General features: G+C 45.3%; 1 protein-coding gene across 1 annotated transcript in view; it reads left to right on the top strand.

Moving 5' to 3' along the window:
- Positions 1 to 27,466, top strand: part of KCNH8 (potassium voltage-gated channel subfamily H member 8) — a 237,309-nt gene that overhangs the window by 70,374 nt on the left and 139,469 nt on the right. The window contains exon 3 of the mRNA XM_064167040.1: positions 23,709 to 23,942. Within this exon, the coding sequence (XP_064023110.1) occupies positions 23,709 to 23,942 (234 nt within the window). The remainder of the gene's footprint in view (positions 1 to 23,708; positions 23,943 to 27,466) is intronic.

Genomic DNA, 27,466 nt, shown 5'->3' with positions numbered 1-27,466 from the left:
GTGGGAGTGGGGTAGCTGCTGGTTTTCTTTCATGATGCTTTGTTTGTTTGTTGATTTTTTGTTTGCTTTGCTTTTATTTTTGTTTGGTTTGGGTTGTTTGTTTGTTTTCCACCTCCCTCTCTATTCTCTACATCTCTTCTGCAAATAGACTAAGCTACAGTATTCATGAATTGTATTATCAGATTAATTAGATTTTTAGCTAAGGTAATGGTGCATTTCTGTTGTCTCATTTATTCAGTAAACTCTCATCTATGTATCCCAGCCCTGTGTTTTTCTGTGTTACTGGACCCTCACTTCCCTGTTGGGGGAGCAGGCAGATTAGCTCTTGTATTAATCAATTTCAAACTCAAAAGATATAAACACTTCAATCTAATGGTGCTGTAATGCTCAACACAGAATCATAGAATGGTTTAGGTTGGAAAGGACCTCAAGGATCATCCAGCTCCAACTCCTTGACATAGGCAGGGACACCTCTCACTAGAACAGGTCGCTTAAGACCTCATCCAACCTGGCCTTGAACACCTCCAGGGAGGGAGCAGCCACAACCTCCCTGGGCAACCTGTGCCAGTGTCTCACCACCCTCACTGCAAACAACCCTTTCCTAACGTCTAGTTTGAATCTCCCCTCTGTCACTTTAAACCCATTCCCCCTTGTCCTGTCATTACAAGACCTTGTCAGTAGTCCCTCCCCACCCTTTCTGTAGGTCCCCTTCAGATACTGGAAGGCCACTGTAAGGTCTCCTCAAAGCCTTCTTTTCTCCAGGCTGCAGAGCCCCAACTCTTGTAGCCTGTCCTCAGAGCAGAGCTGCTGCAGCCCTCTATGCATCTTCATGGCTCTCCTCTGGACTGGCTCCAACAGTTCCATGTCCTTCTTTTACTGGGGGCTCCAGAAGTGCACACAGGACTGCAGGTGGGGTCTGATGAGAGCAGAGCCAAGGGGCAGAATCCCCTCCTTTGCCCTGCTGCCCACACTGCTCTTGCTGCAGCCCAGCACAGGGTTGCTGTTTGGGCTGTGCTCACACTGCTGGCTCATGTTGAGCTTTTCATCAACCCAAACCCCCAGCTCCTTTTCCATAGTGCCATCTTAGTGACTGGAAATATTATTGAGTTGCAAAATTATTTTACCTGTTTGAAATGTCTTCTTCAATGAGGAGTCTTTTGAATCGTCTGTTAGTGCATTTCTAAAGATGCCACCAGCATTGCTTTTCTATCAGAGTTTATAAATATTCAAAGTGCAATCATTCACCAAGCAGTTTTGCAGTTTGATACCATTATATTTTCTCCCCTAAACAGATAAAGATGGCAAACCTATCATCACACATTTTAAGTTTGTGATATATTTTCTGCTGAACAGCTGAACATTGTTTGGCACCACTGTTTTGGAGAGAAAAAAAGATTGTAAAAGTTAAACAACAATCCAAATGTCCTAAGAGAATAAATAATGCAACATGGCTATTAAAATGGAATTAAGAAGTTTAGAACAGAGAGAATTTGGAAGTTTAGAAACAAATTCTATTTGTTGACATTAAAATTAAGTCAATCTAAAATCTTTATTGCCTTAATTACTGTTTCACTCTTTATCTTTGATAACAGTATTATAATTTTATTAAATTGGTTGATTGTTAGATTGTAATCCTAAAATTATTCACTCTCATTGAGTCTGCACAGAAGATCTTTTCTATGAGATGAAGCTCATTGAAATCAGAATTTAATTTGCCAGCTGCCAGGGATTAAAATGCATTTGAAGAGTACTGAAGCTTTATCTAAGTTTCCAGAGTTCCACTGCTTCTAGAGTAAGATAGATTTGTTACTCTCAAATGAGTTTCCCTGGAGAAGCTCCAGAGTAACTGAGAGCATAAAGAAATGAAATGTGCATATATTGAAGGACAAGGAAGGTAAACCCAGTTTTGAAAGTGAGAAAACCATGCATTTTTAAAATGGTGTTTATTCCTTCATGTTAGGAACATTTTCTCTTTAGGGAATCAAGGAAAGGAAATGTTGGTGGTTTTCAGAATGGTTTGTGATTTGCATTCCACCTCTCACCTTGTATCCATATTTAAGTAGAAAAGTACATTTGAGTAGTAATAGTAGGGCTTTATTCCCCTTTGTGCACTAAAATCACAATATAGAAACATAACCACAGAATCAACCAGGTTGGAAGAGACCTCCAAGATACTCCAGTCCAACCTAGCACCCAGCCCTAGGCAGTCAACCAGACCATGGCACTAAGTGCCTCAGCCAGGCTTTGCTTCATCACCTCCAGTGACGGTGACTCCACCACCTCCCTGGGCAGCCCATTCCAATGCCAATCACTCTCTCTGCCAACAACTTCCTCCTAACATCCAGCCTAGAGCTCCCCTGGCACAACAAATGGCTGTGTCCCCTTGTTCTGTTGCTGGTTGCCTGGCAGAAGAGACCAACCTCACCTGGCTACAGCCTCCCTTCAGGTAGTTGTAGACAGCAATGAGCTCTGCCCTGAGCCTCCTCTTCTGCAGGCTGCACACCCCCAGCTCCCTCAGCCTCTCCTCACAAAGCTGTGTTCCATGCCCCTCACCAGTCTTGCTGCCCTTCTCTGGACACCTTCCAGCACCTCAACATCTCTCTTGAATTGAGTAGCCCAGAACTGGACACAGCACTCAAGGTGTGGCCTGAGCAGTGCTGAGTACAGGGGCAGAATAACCTCCCTTGTCCTATTGGCCACACTGCTCCTGATGCAGGCCAGGATGCCATTGGCTCTCCTGGCCACCTGGGCACACTGCTGCCTCATCTTCAGCTACTATCTACCAGTACCCCCAGGTGCCTTTCCTCCTGGCTGCTCTCAGCCACTCTGCCCCCAGCCGGTAGTGCTGCTTAGACTTGTTGTGGCCAAAGTGTAGAACCCTGCACTTGGCCTTGTTCAATCTCATCACATTGGCCTCTGCCCACCCATCCAGCCTGTCAAGGTCCCTCTGCAGGGCTCTGCTACCCTCCAGCAGATCCACACCATCCTATCTTGGTGTCATCTGCAAACTTAGTGACGATGTAAATATATACAGCTTCTAAGAAACATCATGAAAGGCCAAACAGGTTACACTTGAACAAAATTTTCTTAGCATCTATTATACTGAAGTTTTTCAGATAGTTTTAACATGTTACACAGAAAATGATTGTGGGAAGCAGAAGTGTAGAGGTAAATAAATTGGGGAAATTAATGAGGCAGGAATTATAAAATGTGTAGTTATTTTATTTCCAAAAAGCCCTGCCCACAAACTATACACAAACCAGACATGTTTGGGTTCTAATTTGGTCAGGAAAATCTTCACAAGCTTGTTTATGGTCAATTCATTAATTTAGGAGAATCAGAAAATTGGAAAAAGTTTAGCCACATAATGGCTCTGCCCCTGTTAGGACAGCCTGGAGCCCTAGGAAAGCCTGTTCTACAGTGGAGTAGAATTTAGCAATAGTCCCTCAGCTCCTTTGCGGCAATGTTGGAACTGTTCTGTGTCTTGATAGCAATTGAGAGGCTTCTGGATCTTCCCAGGCTCCAGCAGGGTGCTGGGAAAGAGGCAGACGATCTCTGACTTGATCCTGGTTCCTCTTGGCATGGAAGTTTGAAGAGGTGCCGGCAGGATCTCTTGCAGATGTGCAGAGAGCACCGTGGCAGTGGCACTTCTCACCACATTGTGAGGCACTTCATGCCTTCTCCTGGTAAACTTGAGGCATTTAAGTTCCCAGGAGGTTCAAGCCCAAAGCATGAAGGCTAATCTGGTCTGAAGCACAAGACAGAGCAGAACATATTATCCAAGCCGAGAGCAGTGAGGCAGATCATGTTGTCTGAGCAGAGCAGAATGTAGAGCAGAGCAATACATACTGAGGCAGAGCAGTGAGGCAGAGACAGCACAGCTGCCTGCCTCTTAGCTCCATTTATATTTACCCAACTGTAATGGCTCCTTTGGCCACAGAGGTTCACCAACCAGAATGGCACTTTGCTAAAGCAGACATTGTTCCTAACATCTACTTTGAATCTCCCCTCTGCCAGTTTAAACCCATTCCCCCTTGTCCTGTCATTACAAGATCTTGTCAGTTGTCCCTCCCCAGCCTTCCTGTAGGTCCCTTTCAGATACTGGTAGGCCACTAAAAGCTCTCCTCAAATGCAGAAGATGAAAAATCCAAAGCAGCAAGCATACATGCACCTCGTTTTGCTTTCAAAAGAAAGCTGGCATAGATATTTGAGTGGAAGCACCAGATGCTACATCACTAAACAATGTCAGTTAACCATCAGTAATCCTGCATTCTGAGAGATGGGCTGCTGAACACAGCAGGACATCAGTGGGACACATCTGTCTCATGGCTGAGAAACAGACTTCTCCTGAATGATAATGTTCTTGAAATTGTTAATAGATTGCATATTAATCTTGTCCTGAAAGGGTTCTCTGTTTACTTCTCATTCTGCAGAGATAAAATGCTTAAGGAAATTAAGTGCCTCGGTTACAGTCTTCCCAGGGTACAAATCTTACCCCTGTAACTGCAGAGGTGTTTGCTTCCATATTGAATAGGTTTGATTCTTTTAGTCTTTTAAATTCTTCTGATTTTTAGAAACAAATCACACTGGGCTTGGGAATCAAAACAAAAAACAAAGAAAAGTAAAGAAATGTCTTTTTTTCTCTTCTAATTTCACAAAATCACAGACTCACAGAATGTTAGGGACTGGGGGGGACCTCCAAAGCTCATCCAGTCCAAACCCCCTGCCAGAGCAGGATCACCTAGACACAGGAATGCATCCAGGCAGGTTTGGAATATGTCCAGAGAGGGAGACTCCACAACTCCCCTGAGCAGCCTGTTCAGTTCTCTGTCACCCTCACAGGGAAAAAATTCCTCCTCAGGTTTAAATGAAACTTCTATGCCTCAACTTCCACCCATTGCCCCTTGGCCTGTCATTGGGCATCACCCAGCAGAGCCTGGCTGCAGCCTCCTGACACTCACCCTGCACATCTTTATAACCATTCATGAGGTCATCTCTCAGTCTCCTCTTCTCCAAGCAGCACAGCTCCAGCTCCCTCAGGCTCTCCTCATAAGAGAGCTGTTCCATTCCCTTCATCATCTTTGTGGCTCTGTGCTGGGCTCTCTCAAGCAGTTCTGTGTTCCCCTTGAACGGAGGGACCCAGAACTGGACACAGTACTCCAGATATGTCCTCAGCAGGGCAGAGTAGAGGGGCAGGAGAACCTCTCTCAACCTACTAGCCACAGCCTTTTTAATACACTGAAATTTGGGTTCAGTCAAAGAAAGTAACCCTTGTTTATCCATTTTACCAGCTCAGTAGAACCATCTCAATTCCCATCAACTCACAGCTCCTTGAGTGTTGAAACAGCATAACTGAGAGCAATGACTGAAAGTGTCTGGCATGTTAGCTGTTGCCAGGCAGTAGTAACAGGCAAAGCAGTGACAGCTTTTGGATTCATGCTGGAGCTTCTTTATTTACCTCTCAGGCACGTTTTGCCCTCTTCTACAGCTGAACATGCACCTCACAAACACATATGACTGGCCATCTCTGTGGCACGTGTGCTCTTCTGCTTCTTGTCACTGGCTGAAGGGTGCTCTTTGTGTGCACTGCCAAACCTGACAAAATGTCCCCCCACAAACTGGTTTCTCATTGGTCTAATTCCTCTCTTAATTGTTTATGTTCTAGTCAGTCTAGTCATTAGGGCCATGAGGAGGATCAGAGGGCTGGAGCTCCTCTCCTATAAAGGACAGACTGAAAGAGTTGGGGCTGTGCAGGCTGGAGAAGAGAAGGCTCCCAGGTGACCTTACTGTGGCCTTCCAGGATCTGAGAGGGGGCCTGCAAAAAAGCTGGGGAGGGACTTCTTAGGCTGTCAGGGAGTGACAGGACTGGGGGGAATGGATCCTACTGGAGGTGGAGAGATTCAGACTGGACATGAGGAGGAAGTTGAGCATGAGAGTGGTGAGAGGCTGGAATGGGTTGCCCAGGGAGGTGGTTGAGGCCCCATGGCTGGAGGTGTTTAAGGCCAGGCTGGATGAGGCTGTGTGCAGCCTGCTCTAGGGTAGGGTGTCCCTGGGCATGGCAGTGTGGTTGGAACTGGCTGATCCTTGTGGTCCCTTCCAACCCTGCCTGATTCTATGATTCTATGATTCCATGATTCCATGATTCTAGTCAAGGTAGATCTGTGTTTCATCAAGATTGAAACTGGCTTTGGTTAGACTCGGATCATCCACAATTAGTAAGAAATGGAGCAACAACCAAAGAATGAAAGTTAAACATTGAATTATTGCATAAAAATATATCAAAAAATGTGAACATTACTGAATTTCTATTGAAAACAGGGCAACATGGTACAGGAATGTATTTGGAAAACAAAAGACCTTAAGGTTGCCTCTCTTCCAACCTAAACCATTCTATGATTATATTATTCATGTTTTCTAATTTCTGTGGGGTATTTTTGGACATGACCTTCTGAAGCTGAGGTTTTATGATCAAACTATTTTTAAAAACAATTTTACATATTAATTGAAAGTTACTTGCCAGCATCTCCAGAGACTCAGAGAATGGTTTAGGTTGGAAGGGACCTCAAGGATCATCCAGTTCTAACTCCTTGCCATAGGCAGGGACATCTCCCACTAGAACAGGTCACTCAATGCCTCATCCAGCCTGGCCTTGAACACCTCCAGGCAGGGAGCAGCCACAACCTCCCTGGGCAACCTGTGCCAGTGTCTCATCACCCTCACTGCAAACAACCCTTTCCTAACATCTAGTTTGAATCTCCCCTCTGCCACTTTAAACCCATTCCCCCTTGTCCTGTCATTACAAGACATTGTCAATAGTCCCTCCCCACCCTTTCTGTAGGTCCCCTTCAGATACTGGAAGGTCACTATAAGGTGTCCTCAAAGCTTTCTCTTCTCCAGGCTGCAGAGCCCCAAGTCTTGTAGCCTGTCCTCATAGCAGAGCTGCTGCAGCCCTCTGATCATCTTTGTGGCTCCCCTCTGGACTGGCTCCAACAGTTCCATGTCCTTCTTGTGTTGGGGTCTCCAGAACTGCACACCAGGCTCCAGGTGGGATCTGAGGAGAGCAGAGCAAAGAGGCAGAATCCCCTCCCTTGCCCTGCTGCCCACACTGCTCTTGCTGCAGTTTGTATTTCCTACTTCTGAGAACCCTTGGAAATACACTGGGTTAGTTGGTGGGTTAGAAAGATTGAGTATTGCTGTTCTTGGACAAGTTTCTGACCCCCAGACTTAGTCCTGTGTCAGTATTGTAATTAATGTTGTAAAGTAAACTTCAAGGTATTATTTAAAAAACAAAACAAAACCACCTTTTAGAATGACATTGCTACTAAATTATTCTAATCATGTCTTCAAAACACCATTTGTGTATTTTTTCCCTTTGAAATTTCTTTTATGAAGGAGAGTGGGGCAAGAAAGCAGAGAGGTTAATGGTCTGACCTGTGCAGACAGCTGTATCCCACAGCATCCTCTAGCAAAGGCAGGCTCATTATGTTGATAGCAAATATCTTTTTTATCCTCTCTCCAACCAGCTCTTCGTTGTCTCTCTTGGTTCAAAATTTAGCCACTTTAAAGCTATTTTTTAATATGTATGTTCATAAAATGTCTTAAAATGGAAGAGTCTTTTGAAGTGCAGGTAGTTAATAATACTGACGAAAGCATACCAGCAACAGCAACTAGTGAGGAGTGAAATAAATAGCAGTTAATAAAGGGAGCACAACCAAGTTTTGGAGTTCTGCCTCTCCATTTCCTCTGTCCCTTGGAGTGAAAAGAAGTGAGTCTTGCTGTGCTTGCATGGGAGTTACCCACCCCCCCTGCTCTTATGAAATCACCCAGACTAGACTCAGCTGGCTGGAAATAAGGAATGAAGCTTTGTATTTACAGCTTAGCTCAATATACAAGCCTGGAGAAGAGGAGGCTCAGGGGTGATCTCATTGGTGTCTACAACTCCCTGAAGGGAGGCTGTAGCCAGGTGGGGGTTGGTCTCTTCTCCCAGACAAGCAGCAATAAAACAAGAGGACACAGTCTCAAGTTGTGCTGGGGGAGGTCTAGGCTGGATGTTAGGAGGAAGTTGTTGGCAGAGAGAGTGATTTGCATTGGAATGGGCTGCCCAGGGAGGTGGTGGAGTCGCTGTCCCTGGAGGTGTTGAAAGAAAGCCTGGCTGAGGCACATAGTGCCATGGTCTAGATGACTGGCTAGGGCTGGGTGCTAGGTTGGCTTGGAGGATCTTGGAGGTCTCTTCCAACCTGCTTGATTCTATGATTCTATGAATATATACAGCTATAGGCAGGAGTACACAAGTTAAAGGTAATACAGAAACACAACAGCCCTCCCAGAAATCAGTACAAGCAGATATTTACATTACAAATATCTACAGCTGTAGACAGAAATGTACAAGTTAAAGGTAATACAGAAACACAACACCCATCCCAGAAACCAGAGTCCCCGGGAGGAGCTCCCAACCATCCTTCCACCTTCTTTCCACCCCTCTACCTTATCCCAGAGCATACTTTATGTGCAAGGTGAGGCTAGAGGATCGGTCAGGAGGGTTAGAAGCAGAAGGGTTATACAGGAGAAGTCTAGGGAGAAACACAGACTCCAACAGACAGACATCCAGTTGGCAGCCAGTCACAAGTGGTGTTCCCCAAGGATCAGTGCTGGGCCCAGTCCTGTTCAATATCTTTATTGATGATCTGGACGAGGGCATTGAGTCCAGCATCAGTAAGTTTGCAGATGACACCAAGCTAGGAGCAGTTGTTGATCTGTTGGAAGGTAGGAGAGCCCTGCAGAGGGACCTGGACAGGCTGGATGGGTGGGCAGAGGCCAATGGGATGAGATTTAATAAGGCCAAGTGCAGGGTTCTGCACTTCGGCCACAATAACCCCAAGCAGTGCTACAGGCTGGGGACTGAGTGGCTGGAGAGCAGCCAGGAGGAAAGGGACCTGGGGGTACTGATAGATAGTAAGCTGAAGATGAGCCAGCAGTGTGCCCAGGTGGGCAAGAGAGCCAATGGCATCCTGGCCTGGATCAGGAACAGTGTGGCCAGTAGGACAAGGGAGGTTATTCTTCCCCTGTACTCAGCACTGGTCAGGCCACACCTTGAGTACTGTGTCCAGTTCTGGGCCCCTCAATTCAAGAAAGATGTTGAGGTGCTGGAGCATGTCCAGAGAAGGGCAACGAAGCTGGTGAGGGGCCTGGAACACAAATCCTATGAGGAGAGGCTGAGGGAGCTGGGCCTGTTTAGCCTGGAGAAGAGGAGGCTCAGGGGTGATCTTATTACTGTCTACAACTACCTGAAGGGGCATTGTAGCCAGGTGGGGGTTGGCCTCTTCTCCCAGGTAACCAGCAATAAAACAAGGGGACACAGTCTCAAGTTGTGCCAGGGTAGGTATAGGCTGGATGTTAGGAAGAAGTTCTTCACAGAGAGAGTGATTTCCCATTGGAATGGGCTGCCCAGGGAGGTGGTGGAGGCACCGTCCCTGGGGGTCTTCAAGAAAAGCCTGGATGAGGCACTTAGTGCCATGGTCTGGTTGACTGGCTAGGGCTGGGTGATAGGTTGGACTCGATGATCTTGGAGGTCTCTTCCAACCTGGTTGATTCTATGATTCTATGATCCAATCTGTCTCATCTATGTTTGTGGTTTTGCTTTTGTACATTTCAGCAAGTCTCTGAGTGAAGTAGATATCCCCATTGTTTCCTTTTCACAGCCTGTAATCTAATTCTGCTCATTAAGATATTCCAATTAGCCTCAAGCCAGCACACTTGCCTACTTTAATATTCAAGGGTTTGCTAAGAGACTGGGAAATGAAGACAATAGAGAGTTTCTATTCTGAGAAAGAAAAACCTGATTTTCCTCAAGCAAGAGAAGTTCTCTGGCAGCCCTTTGAAGGGTCTTTCCATTTAAGCTGAGGCTAAAAACCACTTGACAGTGTTAAGAAAGAGAAATAGGGGAAAAATGAAAGCTTGGAAGTGTTCTGAAAGGGTTGAGAGACTCTTATCCCTCTTCTGAATGAATCTAGATTTATTACTGGGTCAGATGCTGGCTTGTTATTTAGTGCTTGGCTGATTGCCTTGATGGGAGACTTCATTTTCACCTGAAACATATTTTCTTTTTGGCTCCTGCTGTGGCTGCTCAGTTTCCGCTGACGTGACTCCCACACAGGAGTCCACATTAATATAGAGCACAGTGAAGCAGCACACCAGTTCTGACATGTTTCTTAAAAGAAGCACTTCCTCTGGATTGTTTTTGGTCCTTGAACTGCTTCCCAGATTGCTCCCTACCATAAGCCACTTTAACTCAAAGTGGGTTACGCTTGTCACCAAAGAATTAGCCAAGCTGACCTATCACTTGCTGACCTTGTAAAAAGAGATCCCATGCTGCATCCTTCTCCATGCTGCTCTCTACAATGTGAGCCTGTGCTCGGACAGTATCCAATCTGTAAATCCATCAGGAATTGAACCACAGTTAAAAAAAAGAGTGCTTAGAATCATAGAACCAACCAAGTTGGAAGAGACTTCCAAGATCACCAATCCAACCTAGCACCCAGCCCTAGACAATCAACCAGACCATGGCACTAAGTGCCTCATCCAGGCTTTGCTGCAACACCTCCAGGGACAGTGCCTCCACCACCTCCCTGGGCAGCTCATTCCAATGCCAATCACTCTCTCTGACAACAACTTCCTCCTAACATCCAGCCTGGATGTAACCTCCCCTAGCACAGCTTGAGACTGCGTCCCCTTCTGCTGTTGTCTGCCTGGGAAAAGAGACCAACCCCACCTGGCTACAACCTCCCTTCAGGTAGTTGTAGACAGCAATGATGAGAAGCCCTGAGCCTCCTCTTCTTCAGGCTGCACACTCCCAGCTCCTTCAGCCTCTCCTCACAGGGCTGTGCTCCAGGCCCCTCACCAGCTTCCTTGTCCTTCTCTGGACACCTTCCAGTATCTCAATATCTCTTGAATTTTGTATCTGTTGATGAGATCAGCTGGGTGACAAAAGAAGGCATGAGGGACTAGAAATCTTCCATGGGCAAAAGCAAAGGATGAGAGTAAGGAATGAGTAAGAAGTTTGTGTTGCACAAAAGATGTTGAGACAGGTTTACATGCACAGAAGTTTCATAGTGGAGCTCACAGCTGAAAGCATATATTAAACTCTGAAAAGATGATTTAGGAGAAAGGTGAAACAATGAAGAAAGAGCACAAAGGGAGCAGGAAAACTCCTTGTGGACAGCTCGGAGAAGCAGTGACAGGTTCCCTGGAAGAACTCTTGGCATTTCTCCAGTGCAGAGGCTGGCAGTGAGGAAGATGATTTCCCCCCTTGTTTTCCCCTAGAGCCACACACTTCCATAAAGATCTCCTCTAACTGCCCCCTTGGTTATCCCGGTGACAGCAGCGCTGGTTGGGGTACAGGAATTAACTGAGAAGGATATGTATTTATGGTAAAGCTTATGCCTACACCTACTACAAATTAGTATTTATTGACTGCTTAAATTACTGTAATTCCTTGCTTGTGCACAGTGTTTTGGCTCTCTCTAATACAGTATAATCTATGCAATGGGATAAGGACAAAGGGGAATTAAAGAGCCGTTCTGAGAGTAGTGACAGGCGCTTCCTGTGAGAGCCCAGCACTAGTCAGACTTGCAGGTGCAAGGCTGAGAGAATAAAGATAGAGGAACAAGGATATGAGAAGAATAAAGGCAAACTAATACTACAGAGGCACTGAAAACACTGCCTCAACAGAGCAGCTAAAGGTTATTGGGCTGCAAGTATCAGTCTCATAGCGTCACTAAAACTAAGGCACTGTGGAACCTAAGGTACCACACAACAGTCCTGACATAAATACACTATACCCTATGTTTTCTCTGTGTCCTGGGTTCACACAGCCTGCTCTCACAAGCCCCCTCCTGCTTCCCCCATACAAATAGGGAAACAGGAAAAGGTGGCAGAGTTGTTAGCTAAGGAGAATTTGCTACTCTGCTGCAGGGATGTCAGATTCCACAGGCAAGAAAAACACTGATGTATGATATATGAGCAGCAAGGAAAAATGGACACAAGTTGAACCCATCTGCAAACCAGAACCAGAACAACAAAAGGGCCACACTGCTGCTTGGAAGCTGGGAAAGAAACCACAATAAAATCACTCAGATTAGACTCAGCCAGCTGGAAGTTAAGGAATTAATTACATATACAGCTTAGCACAATTTACAAACAGATATGTGCACAAATATATGTGTGTGTGTGTGTGTATATATATATATATATATATATATATATATATATATATATATATCACTCTCATATGGGTCAAGAACAGGCTGGAGGGCTGGGCCCAGAGAGTGGTGGTGAATGGTGCCACATCCAGTGGGCAACTGGCGCTGGTGGTGTGACCAAAGGATCAGTGCTGGGCCCAGTCCTGTTCAACGTTGATGATCTGGACCAGGAGACTGAGTCCAGCATCAGTAAGTTTGCAGATGACACCAAGCTAGGAGCAGGTGTGGATCTGTTAGAGGGCAGGAGAGCCCTGCAGAGGGACCTGGCCAGGCTGGATGGGTGGGCAGAGGCCAATGGGATGAGATTGAACAAGTCCAACTGCAGGATTCTACACTTTGGCCACAATAACCCCAAGCAGCACTACAGGCTGGGGACAGAGTGGCTGAGAGCAGCCAGGCAGAAAGGGACCTGGGGGTACTGGTAAAGAGTAGCTGAAGATGAGGCAGCAGTGTGCCCAGGTGGCCAGGAGAGCCAATGGCATCCTGGCCTGGATCAGGAACAGTGTGGCCAGCAGGACAAGGGAGGTTATTCTGCCCCTGTGCTCAGCACTGCTCAGGCCACACCTTGAGTGCTGTGTCCAGAGAGCAATCCTGCATGCCTCCAGTGGCTCAATTAGCAGCACCTGGAACATCTGGCTGCTCAGATATATTACAACATCAGTAGCAATCCTGCATGCTTTCAGTAGCTCAATTAGCAGCACCTGGAACATCTGGCTGCTCAGATATATTACAACATCAGTAGCAATCCTGCATGCTTTCAGTAGCTCAATTAACAGCACCTGGAACATCTGGCTGCTCAGATATATTACAACATCAGTAGCAATCCTGCATGCTTCCAGTAGCTCAATTAGCAGCACCTGGAACATCTGGCTGCTCAGATATATTACAACATCAGTAGCAATCCTGCATGCTTTCAGTAGCTCAATTAGCAGCACCTGGCACATCTGGCTGCTCAGATATATTACAACATCAGTAGCAATGCATTCATTGATGACAAATATCCAAGGGATTGTCCACTGCACTAGTAGTGTGAACAGGTTCATCAAGCATGTTGTCTTGTAAGGGAATGTGTAGAACTCTAGACCCTCAAAATACTGTGCAATGGTGCAAGCCTGGTAAATTGACTATCAATTGTGAGTAGGTGACATAGTGACTAAAGCAGGTGTGAACAAGCCACCTTTCAACTCCTTATGTTGTTTCTATTTCAGACACATGATAAGGGAAGCTGTGGGCAGGATTACATTGACAAATGTTCAACGGGGATGTGGCTCTTGTCTTTGAAAATCTCTCTGTTCTGAATAGTAAACCTTTCTCTCTGCTGAATGCTTGAAACCAGGTCATAATCACAAGCTCTTAAATCACTAAGCTATATGATATAAGCATGAGAGAACTCAGAGTGTTAGTTTGACTTACAGCAATTCCATTTCTACCATTCCAGATAAGTTTTAAATCAGCAGGACAGTTTGAAAAGTGAGCAAACTAAATACATCTGGGTTACAAAAATGGCTCTTCTTCCTGATGGAGGAACTTAATAGTTCCATGTATTTTATTCAAGAAACTGCAGAACATACTTCCTTTGGAGGTGACAATCTATGCACTCTGTTCTCCAATCAGCATCCATAGAAAACAACAAATGTCAGCTGAACACCATTAGCAGCGACAGCAGGTTCAGTTCTGCCAGGTAAACAAGCAGCTTCAGCTCCCATCAAGAAACTTCTGCATTGTTATGGCTGGTAATGTGTGCAAGATAGGATTTTCCAAAATTAATGTTGTTTATTAATTTTCATATTCAGCAGTGTCATTATCAGCCACAATTCTTAATAATAATTGATTGTTTGCAGTGGCTATGAAAACATTACACAGAGGAGAACAGAGTCCAGAACACTTAAGAATTAACTAGCAATAATATAAAAAGCATTGAATCGTTAGAACTGGAAAAGAGGTTCTTGTGGTTGAGCAGCCAGGCAGAAAGGGGTCTGGGGTTGCTGGTAGAAAGTAGCTGAATATGAGCCAGCAGTGTGCCCAGGTGGGCAGGAGAGCCAATGGCATCCTGGCCTGGATCAGAAACAGTGTGGCCAGTAGATCGAGGGAGGTTATTCTGCCCCTGTGCTCAGCACTGGTCAGGCCACACCTTGAGTGCTGTGTCCAGTTCTGGGCTCCTCAATTCAAGAGAGATGTTGAGGTGCTGGAAAGTGTCCAGAGAAGGGCAGCAAAGCTGGTGAGGGGCCTGGAACACAGCCCTGTGAGGAGAGGCTGAGGGAGCTGGGGGTGTGCAGCCTGGAGAAGTGGAGGCTCAGGGCAGACCTCATTGATGTCTGCAGCTGCCTGAGGGAGGCTGTAGCCAGGTGGAGTTGGTCTCTTCTGCCAGGCAACCAGCAACAGAACAAGGGGACAAAGTCTCAAGTTGTGCTGGGGGAGGTCTAGGCTGGATGTTAGGAGGAAGTTGTTGTCAGAGAGAGTGATTGGCATTGGAATGGGCTGCCCAGGGAGGTGGTGGAGTTGCCGTCCCTGGAGGTGTTCAGGAAAAACCTGGCTGAGGCACTTAGTGCCATGGTTTAGATGATTGGACTGGGCTGGGTGCTAGGTTGGCCTGGGTTTCTTAGCTACTAAATTGAGACTTGTTCTACAAAACGTGTGGAGATTATAGGAGCTCACCCTTGAGCTAAGTCCACAGTGCTAAATACTTCAAATACTGTTTTGTGCTCTGAATTTGTAAGTTACCCAATTTTATAAATGCATATTCTTGTAATGTTAGTTTTAATTTGAAGTGGCTTGGCCAATTAAATCAATTATGCAGCTCGCAGTGATGGATGCTTAGCTTATCAGTCCATACTTGTAACTTCTTAGGCAGTAGTTTTACATTTTGGTCCTCTGCTATATACACAGTACTTCTCTAGTGGAGTCTGGGAAATGCTGCTTGCAGCAGTCACCTTGCTTGCTTTCTCAGTTACCTAGATCTGGGTAAATCTGAACCTTACATTAATGATACAGCTAATTGCACTGAGAATTTCAAGAGGAGCTCTAATATTTGGAAGTGCTTGCACTATGAAACCATTCTGGTCTCAAGCAGATTCAAAGGACAGTAGCTGGTATAAGAGGTTGAACTCTAAACTCACTTGTTTCCAAACGTGCTGACATAAAGCTAAGTGTTTTCATTTGCTATTTTAATCATTCAGGTAATCTTAACTAATTAGAGTGGTCATGTTCTCTGTAACAGTAATAAGCATGAACATAGAATGAAGCTTTCCTTGTTAAGTTGCCTATGTAGCACTGTGGAATTAAACCTAAATGTGGCAAATCCTTTCATCCAGAAGGATTATGATCTGTTCTCCAGATCTATGTAATAATGAAACGAGTGACTATGTGAGTCACTCATTTAATTATTGCAACTTGCCAGATATTTTTTCTTCTATCTTTTTTTTCTTTCCTTTTCAATTAATAATTAATATTTAAAGTTAGAAGAGTGGTTGGCTGGGCTCAGTTGCACAAACTCAGATAGATGTTCTTTTCACCAGTGAAGATGAAGACGTGCAGGAACCATCTGGATTTTGACTGAAAAGAACTGATACAACTGGTGAAGCACAGTGAGGAGATTTATAGCACGAAGAGCTACAACATTAGAGCCAGGAAGAAAGAGACCTGGGGGTACTGGTAAATAGTTGGCTGAAGATGAGCCAGCAGTGTGCCCAGGTGGCCAAGAAGGCCAATGGCATCCTGGCCTGCATCAGGAACAGTGTGGCCAGCAGGACAAGGGAGGTTATTCTTCCCCTGTACTCAGCACTGCTCAGGCCACACCTTGAGTGCTGTGTCCAGTTCTGGGCTCCTCAATTCAAGAGAGAAGTTGAGATGCTGGAACGTGTCCAGAGAAGGGCAGCAAGGCTGGTGAGGGGCCTGGAACACAAACCCTATGAGGAGAGGCTGAGGGAGCTGGGGGTGTGCAGCCTGGAGAAGAGGAGGCTGAGGGGTGACCTCATTGCTGTCTACAACTACCTGAAGGGAGGTTGCAGCCAGGTGGGGTTGGTCTCTTCTCCCAGACAACCAGCAACAGAACAAGAGGACACAGTCTCAAGTTGTGCTGGGGGAAGTATAGGCTGGATGTTAGGAAGAAGTTCTTCATGGAGAGGGTGATTGGCATTGGAATGGGCTGCCCGGGGAGGTGGTGGAGGCACTGTCCCTGGAGGTGTTCAAGAGGAGACTGCATGAGGGACTTGGTGTCATGGTCTGGTTGATTGACTAGGGCTGGGTGCTAGTTTGGACTGGATGAGCTTGGAGGTCTCTTCCAACCTGGTTGATTCTATGATTCTGCGATTCAAAATCCTTTTGTCACTTTGTGCTAAATAAGGTGACAGTGAGATTTATCGAGGGAGTGCTGAGTTTAATTGTGACACAGACTCATTTCAGTCAGATAAAACATATGCATTAATTAGGAAGCAAAGAATTATATGCTAGCCCTTTCCTCTAATTATCTCAATTGTAAAGCTATCTCATGGGATGTTTAACAAACCTATCTTTCTGTGTCAGATTGCACGTGACATAAATTTATTCTGCATCTGAGGTTATAACTTTGGGGTGTCAGGTCGTTAAAACAGAGCAATGGTATGTAAGCTTGTGATTGAAGATGTAGTTAAATGTGACTCTAGCTCAGCTTGCACATAAACATATCCTAAAATACACAGACCAGTAGGTTTCTATCACTCATTGCAACTTTTCTACCGTAAGTCCAAAGATAAGCAAAACTGCTGCCTTCCAGTCCATAGATTTCTAATTAATTATTCTACATAAATTCTTCCCACCCCGAATTTTAAGTTCTAGCCTAGCTGTAGCTGAAGATCATAACATGTAATAGAATCATACAATCATAGAATCAACCAGGTTGGAAGAGACCTCCAAGCTCATCCAGTCCAACCTAGCACCCAGCCCTGGACAATCAACCAGACCATGGCACTAAGTGCCTCAGCCAGGTTTTGCTTCAACACCTCCAGCGATGGCAACTCCACCACCTCCCTGGGCAGCCCATTCCAATGCCAATCACTCTCTCTGACAACAACTTCCTCCTGACATCCAGCCTGGATGTAACCTCCCCTGGCACAGCTTGAGACTGTGTCCCCTTCTGCTGTTGTCTGCCTGGGAAAAGAGACCAACCCCACCTGGCTACAGCCTCCCTGCAGGTAGTTGTGGACAGCAATGATGAGGAGCCCTGAGCCTCCTCTTCTGCAGGCTGCACACCCCCAGTTCCCTCAGCCTCTCCTCACAGGGCTGTGCTCCAGGCCCCTCACCAGCTTTCTTGCCCTTCTCTGGACACCTTCCAGCACCTCAACATCTCTCTTGAATTGAGGAGCCCAGAACTGGACACAGCACTCAAGGTGTGGCCTGACCAGTGCTGAGTACAGGGGCAGAATAACCTCCCTTGTCCTACTGGCCACACTGTTCCTGATCCAGGCCAGGATGCTATAGACTCTCCTGCCCACCTGGCCACACTGCTGCCTCATGTTCAGCCTTTTGTTTACAGGCACCCCCAGATCCCTTTCTGCCTGGCTGCGTCACTCTGTCCCCAGCCAGTAGCATTGCTGGGGGTTGTTGATAGTTTTGTTCTTAGCATCACAGGAAGACTCAATGTCATAAATTTCATCATCAGCTCTCCTTCATTGAAATACTTTCTGGTGCTTTACACTAGGAATCACAAGTGATAGTACAGGTTTCAAGCTATGAAAGTAAATCAGAGAAGTCAATAAATGATTAAACAGAAAATCTGTTTCTTTAAAATGCACCAGGGCTCACAGGTGTATTTTCATCACTGTTTTTGAACTTCAGACTTAAGAAAACAAAAAAATTATAATTCTTATGTCTTTCCACTGCACTCAAAAACTTCAGCAAAATTTGGCTTCCAGGCTTTATCTGAGATAATTGAAAGATTTCCTCTTATTCTAGATGACACTGGATTAACCTTCAAAAATAAATGTTTTTCTTCTATGAATATGAAAGTAACTAAAAGTATTGCAGGTTTATTTCAGTGAAAATGACAGCAGAGTTTGGTCATCTTAGATTTTTCATAAAGTCATGATGTGCTCAGTAAGCTCCAGTCTATTCTTGTTCATAATGATATTCATACACTCCTGCACTCCAAGTGCATCTTCCTTACTCTGTGCTTTTCGTGGTCCATATTCTACTTCATGCAACTCACAGCAATTCATCTCTTAGAATCATGGAATAAACCAGGTTGGAAGAGACCTCCAAGCTCAGCCAGTCCAACCTAGCACCCAGCCCTGTCCAGCCAACTAGACTATGGTGCTAAGTGCCTCATCCAGGCTTTTCTTGAGCACCTCCAGGGACGGCAACTCCACCACCTCCCTGGGCAGCCCATTCCAATGCCAATCACTCTCTCTGCCAACAACTTCCTCATAACATCCAGCCTAGAGCTCCCCTGGCACAACTTGAGACTGTGTCCCCTTGTTCTGTTGCTGGTTGCCTAAGAGAAGGGACCAAACCTCTTCTATGTCCCTTCAGATAGTTATAGACAGCAATGAGGTCGCCCCTGAGCCTCCTCTTCTGCAGGCTGCACACCCCCAGCTCCCTCAGCCTCTCCTCATAGGGTTTGTGTTCCAGGCCCCTCACCAGCTTTGTCGCACTTCTCTGGACACGTTCCAGTACCTCAACATCTCTCTTGAATTGAGTGGCCCAGGACTGGACACAGAGCTGAATTATAAGAGAGCAAAAGCCATAGGGAATTGAGTTTAAGCACAGCAAATAAAAATGAAGCTAACATAGGTAGAACTGTACTTACAAATTAAGGCTAATTAACAAAACATAAAAAGACAAATCACTGCCTCTGGCAAGAACTTCCTTCTGACATCCAGCCTAGACCTCCCCTGGCACAACTTGAGACTGTGTCCCCTTGTCCTGTTGCTGATTGCCTGGAAGAATAGACCAACTCCCATCTGACTGCAACTTCCCTTCAGGTAGTTGTAGACAGCAAAATGTCTTTGCATCACATAATTATATTTTAAACAATAAGAAACTCAGGTGCAAATTACTTAAGTTAGAGATGGGCTTGGAATGTATAATCTGCAGTGCAGTTCTTGCACTGTAGCTGTCACTAAATTGCACTGCAAGCATAGAATTTTCATTCTTTTGGCAATGGGGATTTGGTTTTGTGTTGACAGAGGGAGCAGCATGTCGGTGCATGAATGGTAATGATACTTATTCCCTAGTTAGGCATATAAAAGTGACAGGCTAAGTCAAGCACTGCACTGAACCAGAATGAATTTTAAGAGCATATTATGTGGTAAATGAGAAAAGTCTGGTTTAATATAACAATAATTGATTAAAATACTTTAATTGGATTTAGGCAAAAGGCATCTGAAGCAAAGTCTTAAGAGTGACCTGATTGTGGTAATAAACCTCACTATTTGTCTTTGAAAGACTGAAATCTTATTGGTATCCTCCACAGCATATTACACCCTGTGTAAATAAAGAGTAACACAGCTGAAGCTGTTGGAATTTCGTGGATGTAGAACTACTGTGACAGTTAAAGCTGGAAGAGAGCAATTTTTCCTCTGTTTTAGTTCATGAATTATGCCCTTCCTTTCCCCACTCATGAATAATATATCCCTGTGTGGGGATTAGGCATATCAGCCTGAGTTTTCCATTAAAATAGCTCATTTTTTTTTTCTCTTTAAATGTATGAATATTTATCAAGGGATTCTGGGTTAGGTAATTGTATTTTCCCTTAATACATACACATGAATCCACATGCACATAATTTGGAACAATGAGAGGCATCTGTCTTGGGAATAGGCTGCTCCTAAGCTCCTGCTAGCAAGCTGTAAGGTAAATATTCCTTAATAAGCAATAGGCATAAAATAGTCTTTCCTCCCTCTATATGCAATGTTCTTCCCATAAACTTTTGCTTCTTTTTTTTTTTTTTTTCTCCTTTGTTCTAAAGAAGCACAGGGGGGAAAAACTGCATGAGAACTGGAAAGGATCTCCATGCTAATTTTAAAAGGCCATAAAGTTCTAGAACTGTTGCTGCAAGATGAAAATGAGCATTTAAGGCATGGAAAAAGACACCAGCAAGAGACAAAAATAGTCTCTTTCTGATCTAGGGTAGGGTGTCCCTGGGCATGACAGGGGGGTTGGAAGTAGATGATCATAGAATCATAGAATCAACCAGGTTGGAAGATAACTCCAGCATCATCCAGTCCAACCTAGCACCCAGCCCTAGCCAGTCAACCAGACCATGGCACTAAGTGCCTCAGCCAGGCTTTGCTTGAAAACCTCCAGGGACAGTGCCTCCACCACCTCCCTGGGCAGCCCATTCCAATGCCAATCACTCTCTCTGTGAAGAACTTCCTCCTAACATCCAGCCTAGACCTCCCCTGGCACAACTTGAGACTGTGTCCCCTTGTTCTATTGCTGGTTGCCTGGCAGAAGACCCCAACCCCACCTGGCTCCAACCTCCTTTCAGGTAGTTGTAGAGAGCAGTGAGGTCCCCCCTGAGCCTCCTCCTCTGCAGGCTGCACACCCCCAGCTCCCTCAGCCTCTCCTCATAGGGTTTGTGTTCCAGGCCCCTCATCAGCTTTGTTGCCCTTCTCTGGACACCTTCCACCACCTCAACATCTCTCCTGAATTGAGGAGCCCAGAACTGGACACAGCACTCAAGGTGTGGCCTGAGCAGTGCTGAGTACAGGGGCAGTGGAACATCCCTTATCCTACTGGCCACACTGCTCCTGATGCAGGCCAGGATCCAACCCTGACTGATTCTATGATTCTATTAGGTTGCAGGGTTTGCCCAGGTTTCAAACTCAACTTACAACATTGCCTTTTTTATTGATTGCTGTGGATGTCAATACACTAATCTCAGGTTTCTTGTACACCTTAGTTGCATTTTACAAACACTGAAAAATTGTGAAGTGCATTAGGGTGTAACAAGATGGTGAATCTGTGATGTGCTTGTTTTGTATAGGAGGAGTATACTGGAGCTCTGGAAGACAGCTAACTGGTTTGGGGTGAAATGGTTTTGCCTCAAAAAAATAAGAGAAAAAAAGAGGACAAACAATTCCATATAGCCCCAGAGTAATGAGGTGGATTGGGAAATGGTTAAAGGAAAGAAGTCAGAGAGTTGTGGTCAATGGGACAGAGCCTGACTGGAGGCCTGTAACTAGTGGAGTTCGTCAGGGGTCAGTACTGGGACCAGTATTATCCATTGTATTCATTAATGACCTGGATAAGGGCACAGAGTGCACTGTCAGCAGGTTTGCTGATGACACCAAGCTGGGTGGAGTGGCTGCCACAGCAGAGTTGTGCTGCCATTCAGAGAGACTTGGACAGGCTGAGAGTTGGGCAGGGAGAAATTGCATGAAGTTCAACAGGGACAAGTGTAGAGTTGTGCACCTGGGAAAGAACAGCCCCAGGGATCAGCACAGGTTGGGGACTGACCTGCTGGAGAGCAGTGAAGGGAAGAAGGATTTGGGAGTCTTGGTGGATGGAAGGGTGGCCTTGAGGCAGCAGTGTGCTCTTGTGGCCAGAAAGGCCAATGCCATTCTGGGGTGGATTAGAAAGGCTGTGATTAGTAGGTCAAGCGAGATTCTCCTTCCCCTCTGCTCTGTGTATTGTATCCAGTTCTAGACCCCCCCAGCTCAAGAAGGACAGGAAGCTGCTTGAGAGAGTCCAGCACAGAGCCACAATAATGATTAAGGAAATTGAACCTCTTCCTTATCAGGAGAGCCTGAGGCAGCTGGGGCTGTGCTGCTTGGAGAGGAGGAAGTTAAGGGGTGACCGGATTCATGTGTTTAAAGATGTGCAGGGTGAGTGCTAGGAGGATGGAGCAAGGCTCTCCTTGGCTGATGACAGGACAAGTAGAAGTTGAGGCATAGGAGGTTCCCTGTGAACCTAAGGAAGATTTTTTTTCCTGCAAGGGTGACAGAGCACTGGAACAGGCTGCCCAGGGAGGCTGTGGAGTCTCCCTCTCTGGAGATATTCAACAACCATCTGGATGTGTTTCAGTGTGATCTGCTTTAGGTGATGCTGCTCTGGCAGGGGGCTGGACTAGATGAGGTCCCTTCCAGCCCCTGACATTCTGTGATTCTGTGATACTAAGAATTCCCTTGCAACACTATATAAAAGAAGTTATTTTTAGTGTTGATAAAGGTCAATTTATTGAAAGCATAAAGAGATTTGCTTTTCATGCCTGTTCAGACTGCAGAGCAGTCTAAGTGGCTGCAAACATAACACCTTTGAAAACTCTCAAAAAAGTCCAAACCTTTGTTCCTTTGGTCATTTTAATGTATGAACATCCATTTCAGAGGCAGCTATCAAAAAATAGTGCTTGAGGATGCAATGACATAAGCTATCTCTACCCATGAGGAACCACTGTATGAAGGTGCTGTTAATCCTAACTTCCTTTTAAACTAGATGTGTGAATGCAGAAGTTGCATTTTTGTTTGCAGGCAGCTGGGACTTTGATTTTAAATACATGTCCAGATGTGCCTGCTTTTGAAGCTGAAGGAAATGTTATCCTTGGTGCTCCCAGAGGATCAGTGCTGGGCCCAGTCCTGTTCAATATCTTTATTGATGCTCTGGACCAGGAGACTGAGTCCAGCATCAGCAAGTTTGCAGATGACACCAAGCTAGGAGCAGGTCTCAATCTGTTGGAGGGTAGAAGAGCCCTGCAGAGGGACCTTGCCAGGCTGGATGGGTGGGCAGAGGCCAATGGGATGAGATTTAACAAGGCTAAGTGCAGGGTTCTACACTTTGGCCACAACAATCCCAAGTAGTGCTACAGGCTGGTGACAGAGTGGCTGAGAGCAGCCAGGTAGAGAGGGACCTGGGGCTGCTGGTAGATAGTAGCTGAAGATGAGCCAGCAGTGTGCCCAGGTGGCCAAGAGAGCCAATGGCATCCTGGCCTGCATCAGGAGCAGTGTGGCCAGCAGGACAAGGGAGGTTCTTCTTCCCCTGTACTCAGCACTGCTCAAGCCATACCTTGAGTGCTGTGTCCAGTTCTGGGCTCCTCAATACAAGAGAGATGTTGAGATACTGGAAGGGTCCAGAGAAGGGCAGCAAGGCTGGTGAGGGGCCTGGAGCACAGCCCTGTGAGGAGGGGCTGAGGGAGCTGGGGGTGTGCAGCCTGGAGAAGAGGAGGCTCAGGGCAGACCTCATTGCTGTCCACAACTACCTGAAGGGAGGCTGTAGCCAGGTGGGGTTGGTCTCTTCTCCTAGGCAACCAGCAACGGAACGAGGGGATACAGGGAGGTGGTGGAGCCACCATTCCTGGAGGTGTTCAAGAAAAGACTGGCTGGGGCACTTAGTGCCATGGCCTAGTTGACTGGACAGAGCTGTGTGCTAGGTAGGACTGGATGATCTTGCAGGTTCCAAAATGGTTGATTCTATGATTCTATGTTAAATGATGTGGAATCCAGACTGTAATTAATGTTTTACTTTTGTGTTCTTCTGCAGACAGTAACTTCATCCTTGCAAATGCTCAGGTGGCTAAGGGATTCCCTATTGTTTATTGCTCAGATGGCTTCTGTGAGCTTGCTGGATTTGCACGAACTGAAGTCATGCAGAAGAGCTGCAGCTGTAAGTTTTTACTTGGTGCTGAGACAAATGAGCAGATGATCCTTCAAATCGAGAAATCATTGGAGGAAAAGGTGGAATTCAAAGGGGAAATCATGTTCTACAAGAAGAACGGTGAGCTTTTCTTTCCTGCTTGTCTAGCCCCAAAGAATGAAACAGCATTCATGTGTATAATATAGGATGTTTATTGCAACGATTTTGTGTGTCAGTAATCAGATCTAAAAAATTAGATGGCAGTAAAGGCAGTTGGGTATACATCAAGCCTATGCTTCTATCAGTGTTGCTGATTTTATATTACTAGTTACAAAGTTATATGGGATAAATTGTGGGTGCTGTGCTGTGTTGTGAGGCACTTACTCAGTGATACTGCATGCTCTGCTTTTTGTTATATTAAAGTCCTTACCCATTTTTGCTGAACTTGTAATGAAAGGTTAATACACATCATGAGTGGGCAGTGGCTCTGTAAAATTTTCAGTCCCATCAAGAAAATGCTCAGAATCTTGAATGGTCCAAGTGACTTACTCTCCACACAGTATATAGTGTGGCATGTGCATACACACACACATGCACTTATATGTACATATAACCTGTATATACAGAAACATAGAATCATAGAATCAACCAGGTTGGAAGAGACCTCCAAGATCATCCACTCCAACCTAGCACCCAGCCCTAGACAATCAACCAGACCATGGCACTAAGTGCCTCCTCCAGGCTTTTCTTGAAGACCCCCAGGGACGGTGCCTCCACCACCTCCCTGGGCAGCCCATTCCAATGGGAAATCACTCTCTCTGGGAAGAACTTCTTCCTAACATCCAGCCTATATATAAACATACATATAGATAAATACAATAATAATAATAAAGTTCAGAAAGCATATAGATACTCTGAAATATACATTGAAGTATGTACTGTCACAGAAAAATGATTCAGGGCATTCAGCAACTACACAAACTGGTAAATGTCAAGATTTCACTCCTGTGGTAAGGCTTTGGTAAGGAGAATTTCACAGTCAAGACATGAGCCAGGGAAGAAAGCACCCTGTGATGCACACTTTACAGCTTCTTTCCTTTGTGTCAGGCTCCTTCAGTGTGTACCTCTTCTGGAGGCGTTTTCCGTGCCATCACTAATGTGACCTTCAAACAGGTGACACTAAATGTGTGATACTGATGGGATTACTAAAGAAGGCTTTGTATGGACTTAATGATCCATGGGATTAAGGGATTCATGGGTGCCTCTTGGCTATCACTTCCTCTATTATTATATGGCTAGAATGTCTAGGCATATGTTTGGGACACATATTCCTCAGGGTCTGCCCTTCCTTCCTTCCTTCCTTCCTTCCTTCCTTCCTTCCTTCCTTCCTTCCTTCCTTCCTTCCTTCCTTCCTTCCTTCCTTCCTTCCTTCCTTCCTTCCTTCCTTCCTTCCTTCCTTCCCTCCTTCCCTCCTTCCTTCCTCCCTCTTCCTTTCTTTTCTCCTTCCTTCCTTCCTCTTCCTTTCTTTTCTTCTTCCTTCCTGCCTCTTCCTTTCTTTTCCCCTTCCTTCCTTCCTTCCTTCCTTCCTTCCTTCCTTCCTTCCTTCCTTCCTTCCTTCCTTCCTTCCTTCCTTCCTTCCTTCCTTCCTTCCTTCCCTCCTTCCCTCCTTCCCTCCTTCCCTCCTTCCCTCCTTCCCTTCCTTTCCTTCCTTTCCTTCCTTTCCTTCGTTCCTTTCCTTCATTTCTTCTTTCTGTCTTTCTTTCCTCCTTCCTTCCCACCTTTTCTTTATTTCCTTTCCTTCTTTTCCTTTCCTTCTTTCTCATTACTGATTATTGTTGTTGCTGTTGGGTGTTGGATGTCGACGTTGTGGTTACATTTTTCTCTCAAGTTGTTATTGTAAGAAGTGCTCCTGGATTTTCTGCTCTAAAGCCAACAAACACACGTATGCAAAACCTACTCAAAGAACTGTTGCTTAGTTAGCTGTGTTCATGACTGATTTTTCACAGAACTTTTGAACTTACTCTGAAGAAGCCAAAGTGGTGTTTGGTTTGTTGGGTGTTAAGCTCTCCCAGTTCCATGAGCTCACATTTCAAAGAACATAGTTTCAATTTCATAAACCATGTCCAAGCATGGTGAGGGGGAGTGGGAATGATCTCAATCTAGAAGGTTCAGAGCAGTATTTTGCAGTGATGAGAGGGCACAGTGAGATTTCAATGTGTGGAAATGAAAGGAGTTAATATATTCATTTCATTGTCTTGCTCCTGAATGATCAATTATGATTTCTCTGCACTCTGAAGAGGTGCTTCAAGCCTGTAATCGATATGGTTAAAGCAGGCAGAAAGAGATTGCAGGTCAATTTGCTTACCAGCAAGGTACCACAGATACACAGATAAGAAACCCCCTGGTTAGAAGAAAAGAATTCCCACATCCCACCCTACTTTCATTGCTGTATGTCATGTGCCTGAAAGCCAGTCCATGACATTTTCTGAGCATGAATACATTTCTCTGAATGGTTATTATTTTTGTTTCCCACTTTCACATCTTTCTGTACCACTGGGAAACAGAAATGAATAGGGACTAAAACTACACGAGACTCTTCTTCTATAAAAGCAAAATTTATTAAAAAGGAATAGAAAATCTTGATCTTTTTCAACACAGCTGCAAAGTGCAGGCACTGAAATTGTAAATCATCCCTTTTATCTAAATGGTTTGTGCTTGATGGGTTTTTTTTTCCCTCCAAGAAAAATGGAATCTTTGAAGCTGTTATACCTATTCAACATTGAAAGGGAAAATAAAAAGGAGGGGGAGAAAGGTCTTTGTTGCAGAAAAAGTGTTTTTCAAACATTTTAAGACATAAGGACTTTGCAATAATGGCCCAAATATGACATCAAGGATACCTGATATTGAAAAGAAATGTCAGTTTGGCTGGTGCCCAGTGTAATGCCAGGAACACGGAGACAAGCAGCAAGCAATATGTTGTTGTCATAGGGTTATATTTCAGTGTCTCATCAGGAATTTAGACCAGCAGTCAAAATCTGGATTTAGTTCACTATTCAGAGGTATCTCTTTGCTCTCTAGGTCTAGCTGTAAGACCAATCTAATGCCTTCATGGATACATTCAAAGTCAAAAGCTCAACTTCAGGAATAAGTCTGAGCTCAAAGAATAGACTGATATCCCTCAGCAAACTTCTCAAAAGCTTAGTAATGAGTATGTATGTCATGGCCTATTGATTGGCTAGGGCTGGTGTTAGGTTGGACTGGATGATCTTGGAGGTCTTTGCCACCTGGGCACACTGCTGCCTCATCTTCAGCTACTATCTACCAGTATCCCCAGGTCCCTTTCTTCCTGGCTGCTCCCAGCCACTCTGTCATAGAATCATAGAATCATAAAATCAAACAGGTTCGAAGAGACCTCCAAGCTCATCCAGTCCAACCTAGCACCCAGCCCTAGCCAGTTAACCAGACCATAGCACTAAGTGCCTCATCCAGGCTTTTCTTGAAGACTCCCAGGGACGGTGCCTCCACCACCTCCCTGGGCAGCCCATTCCAATGGGAAATCACTCTCTCTGTGAAGAACTTCTTCCTAATATCCAGCCTATACCTACCCTGGCACAACTTGAGACTGTGTCCCCTTGTTCTATTGCTGGTTACCTGGGAGAAGAGGC

Source organism: Pogoniulus pusillus, chromosome 28 (genome assembly GCF_015220805.1).
Source record: "Pogoniulus pusillus isolate bPogPus1 chromosome 28, bPogPus1.pri, whole genome shotgun sequence".
Lineage (NCBI taxonomy): Eukaryota > Metazoa > Chordata > Aves > Piciformes > Lybiidae > Pogoniulus > Pogoniulus pusillus.
This window is presented reverse-complemented; position numbering and strand designations above follow the sequence as displayed.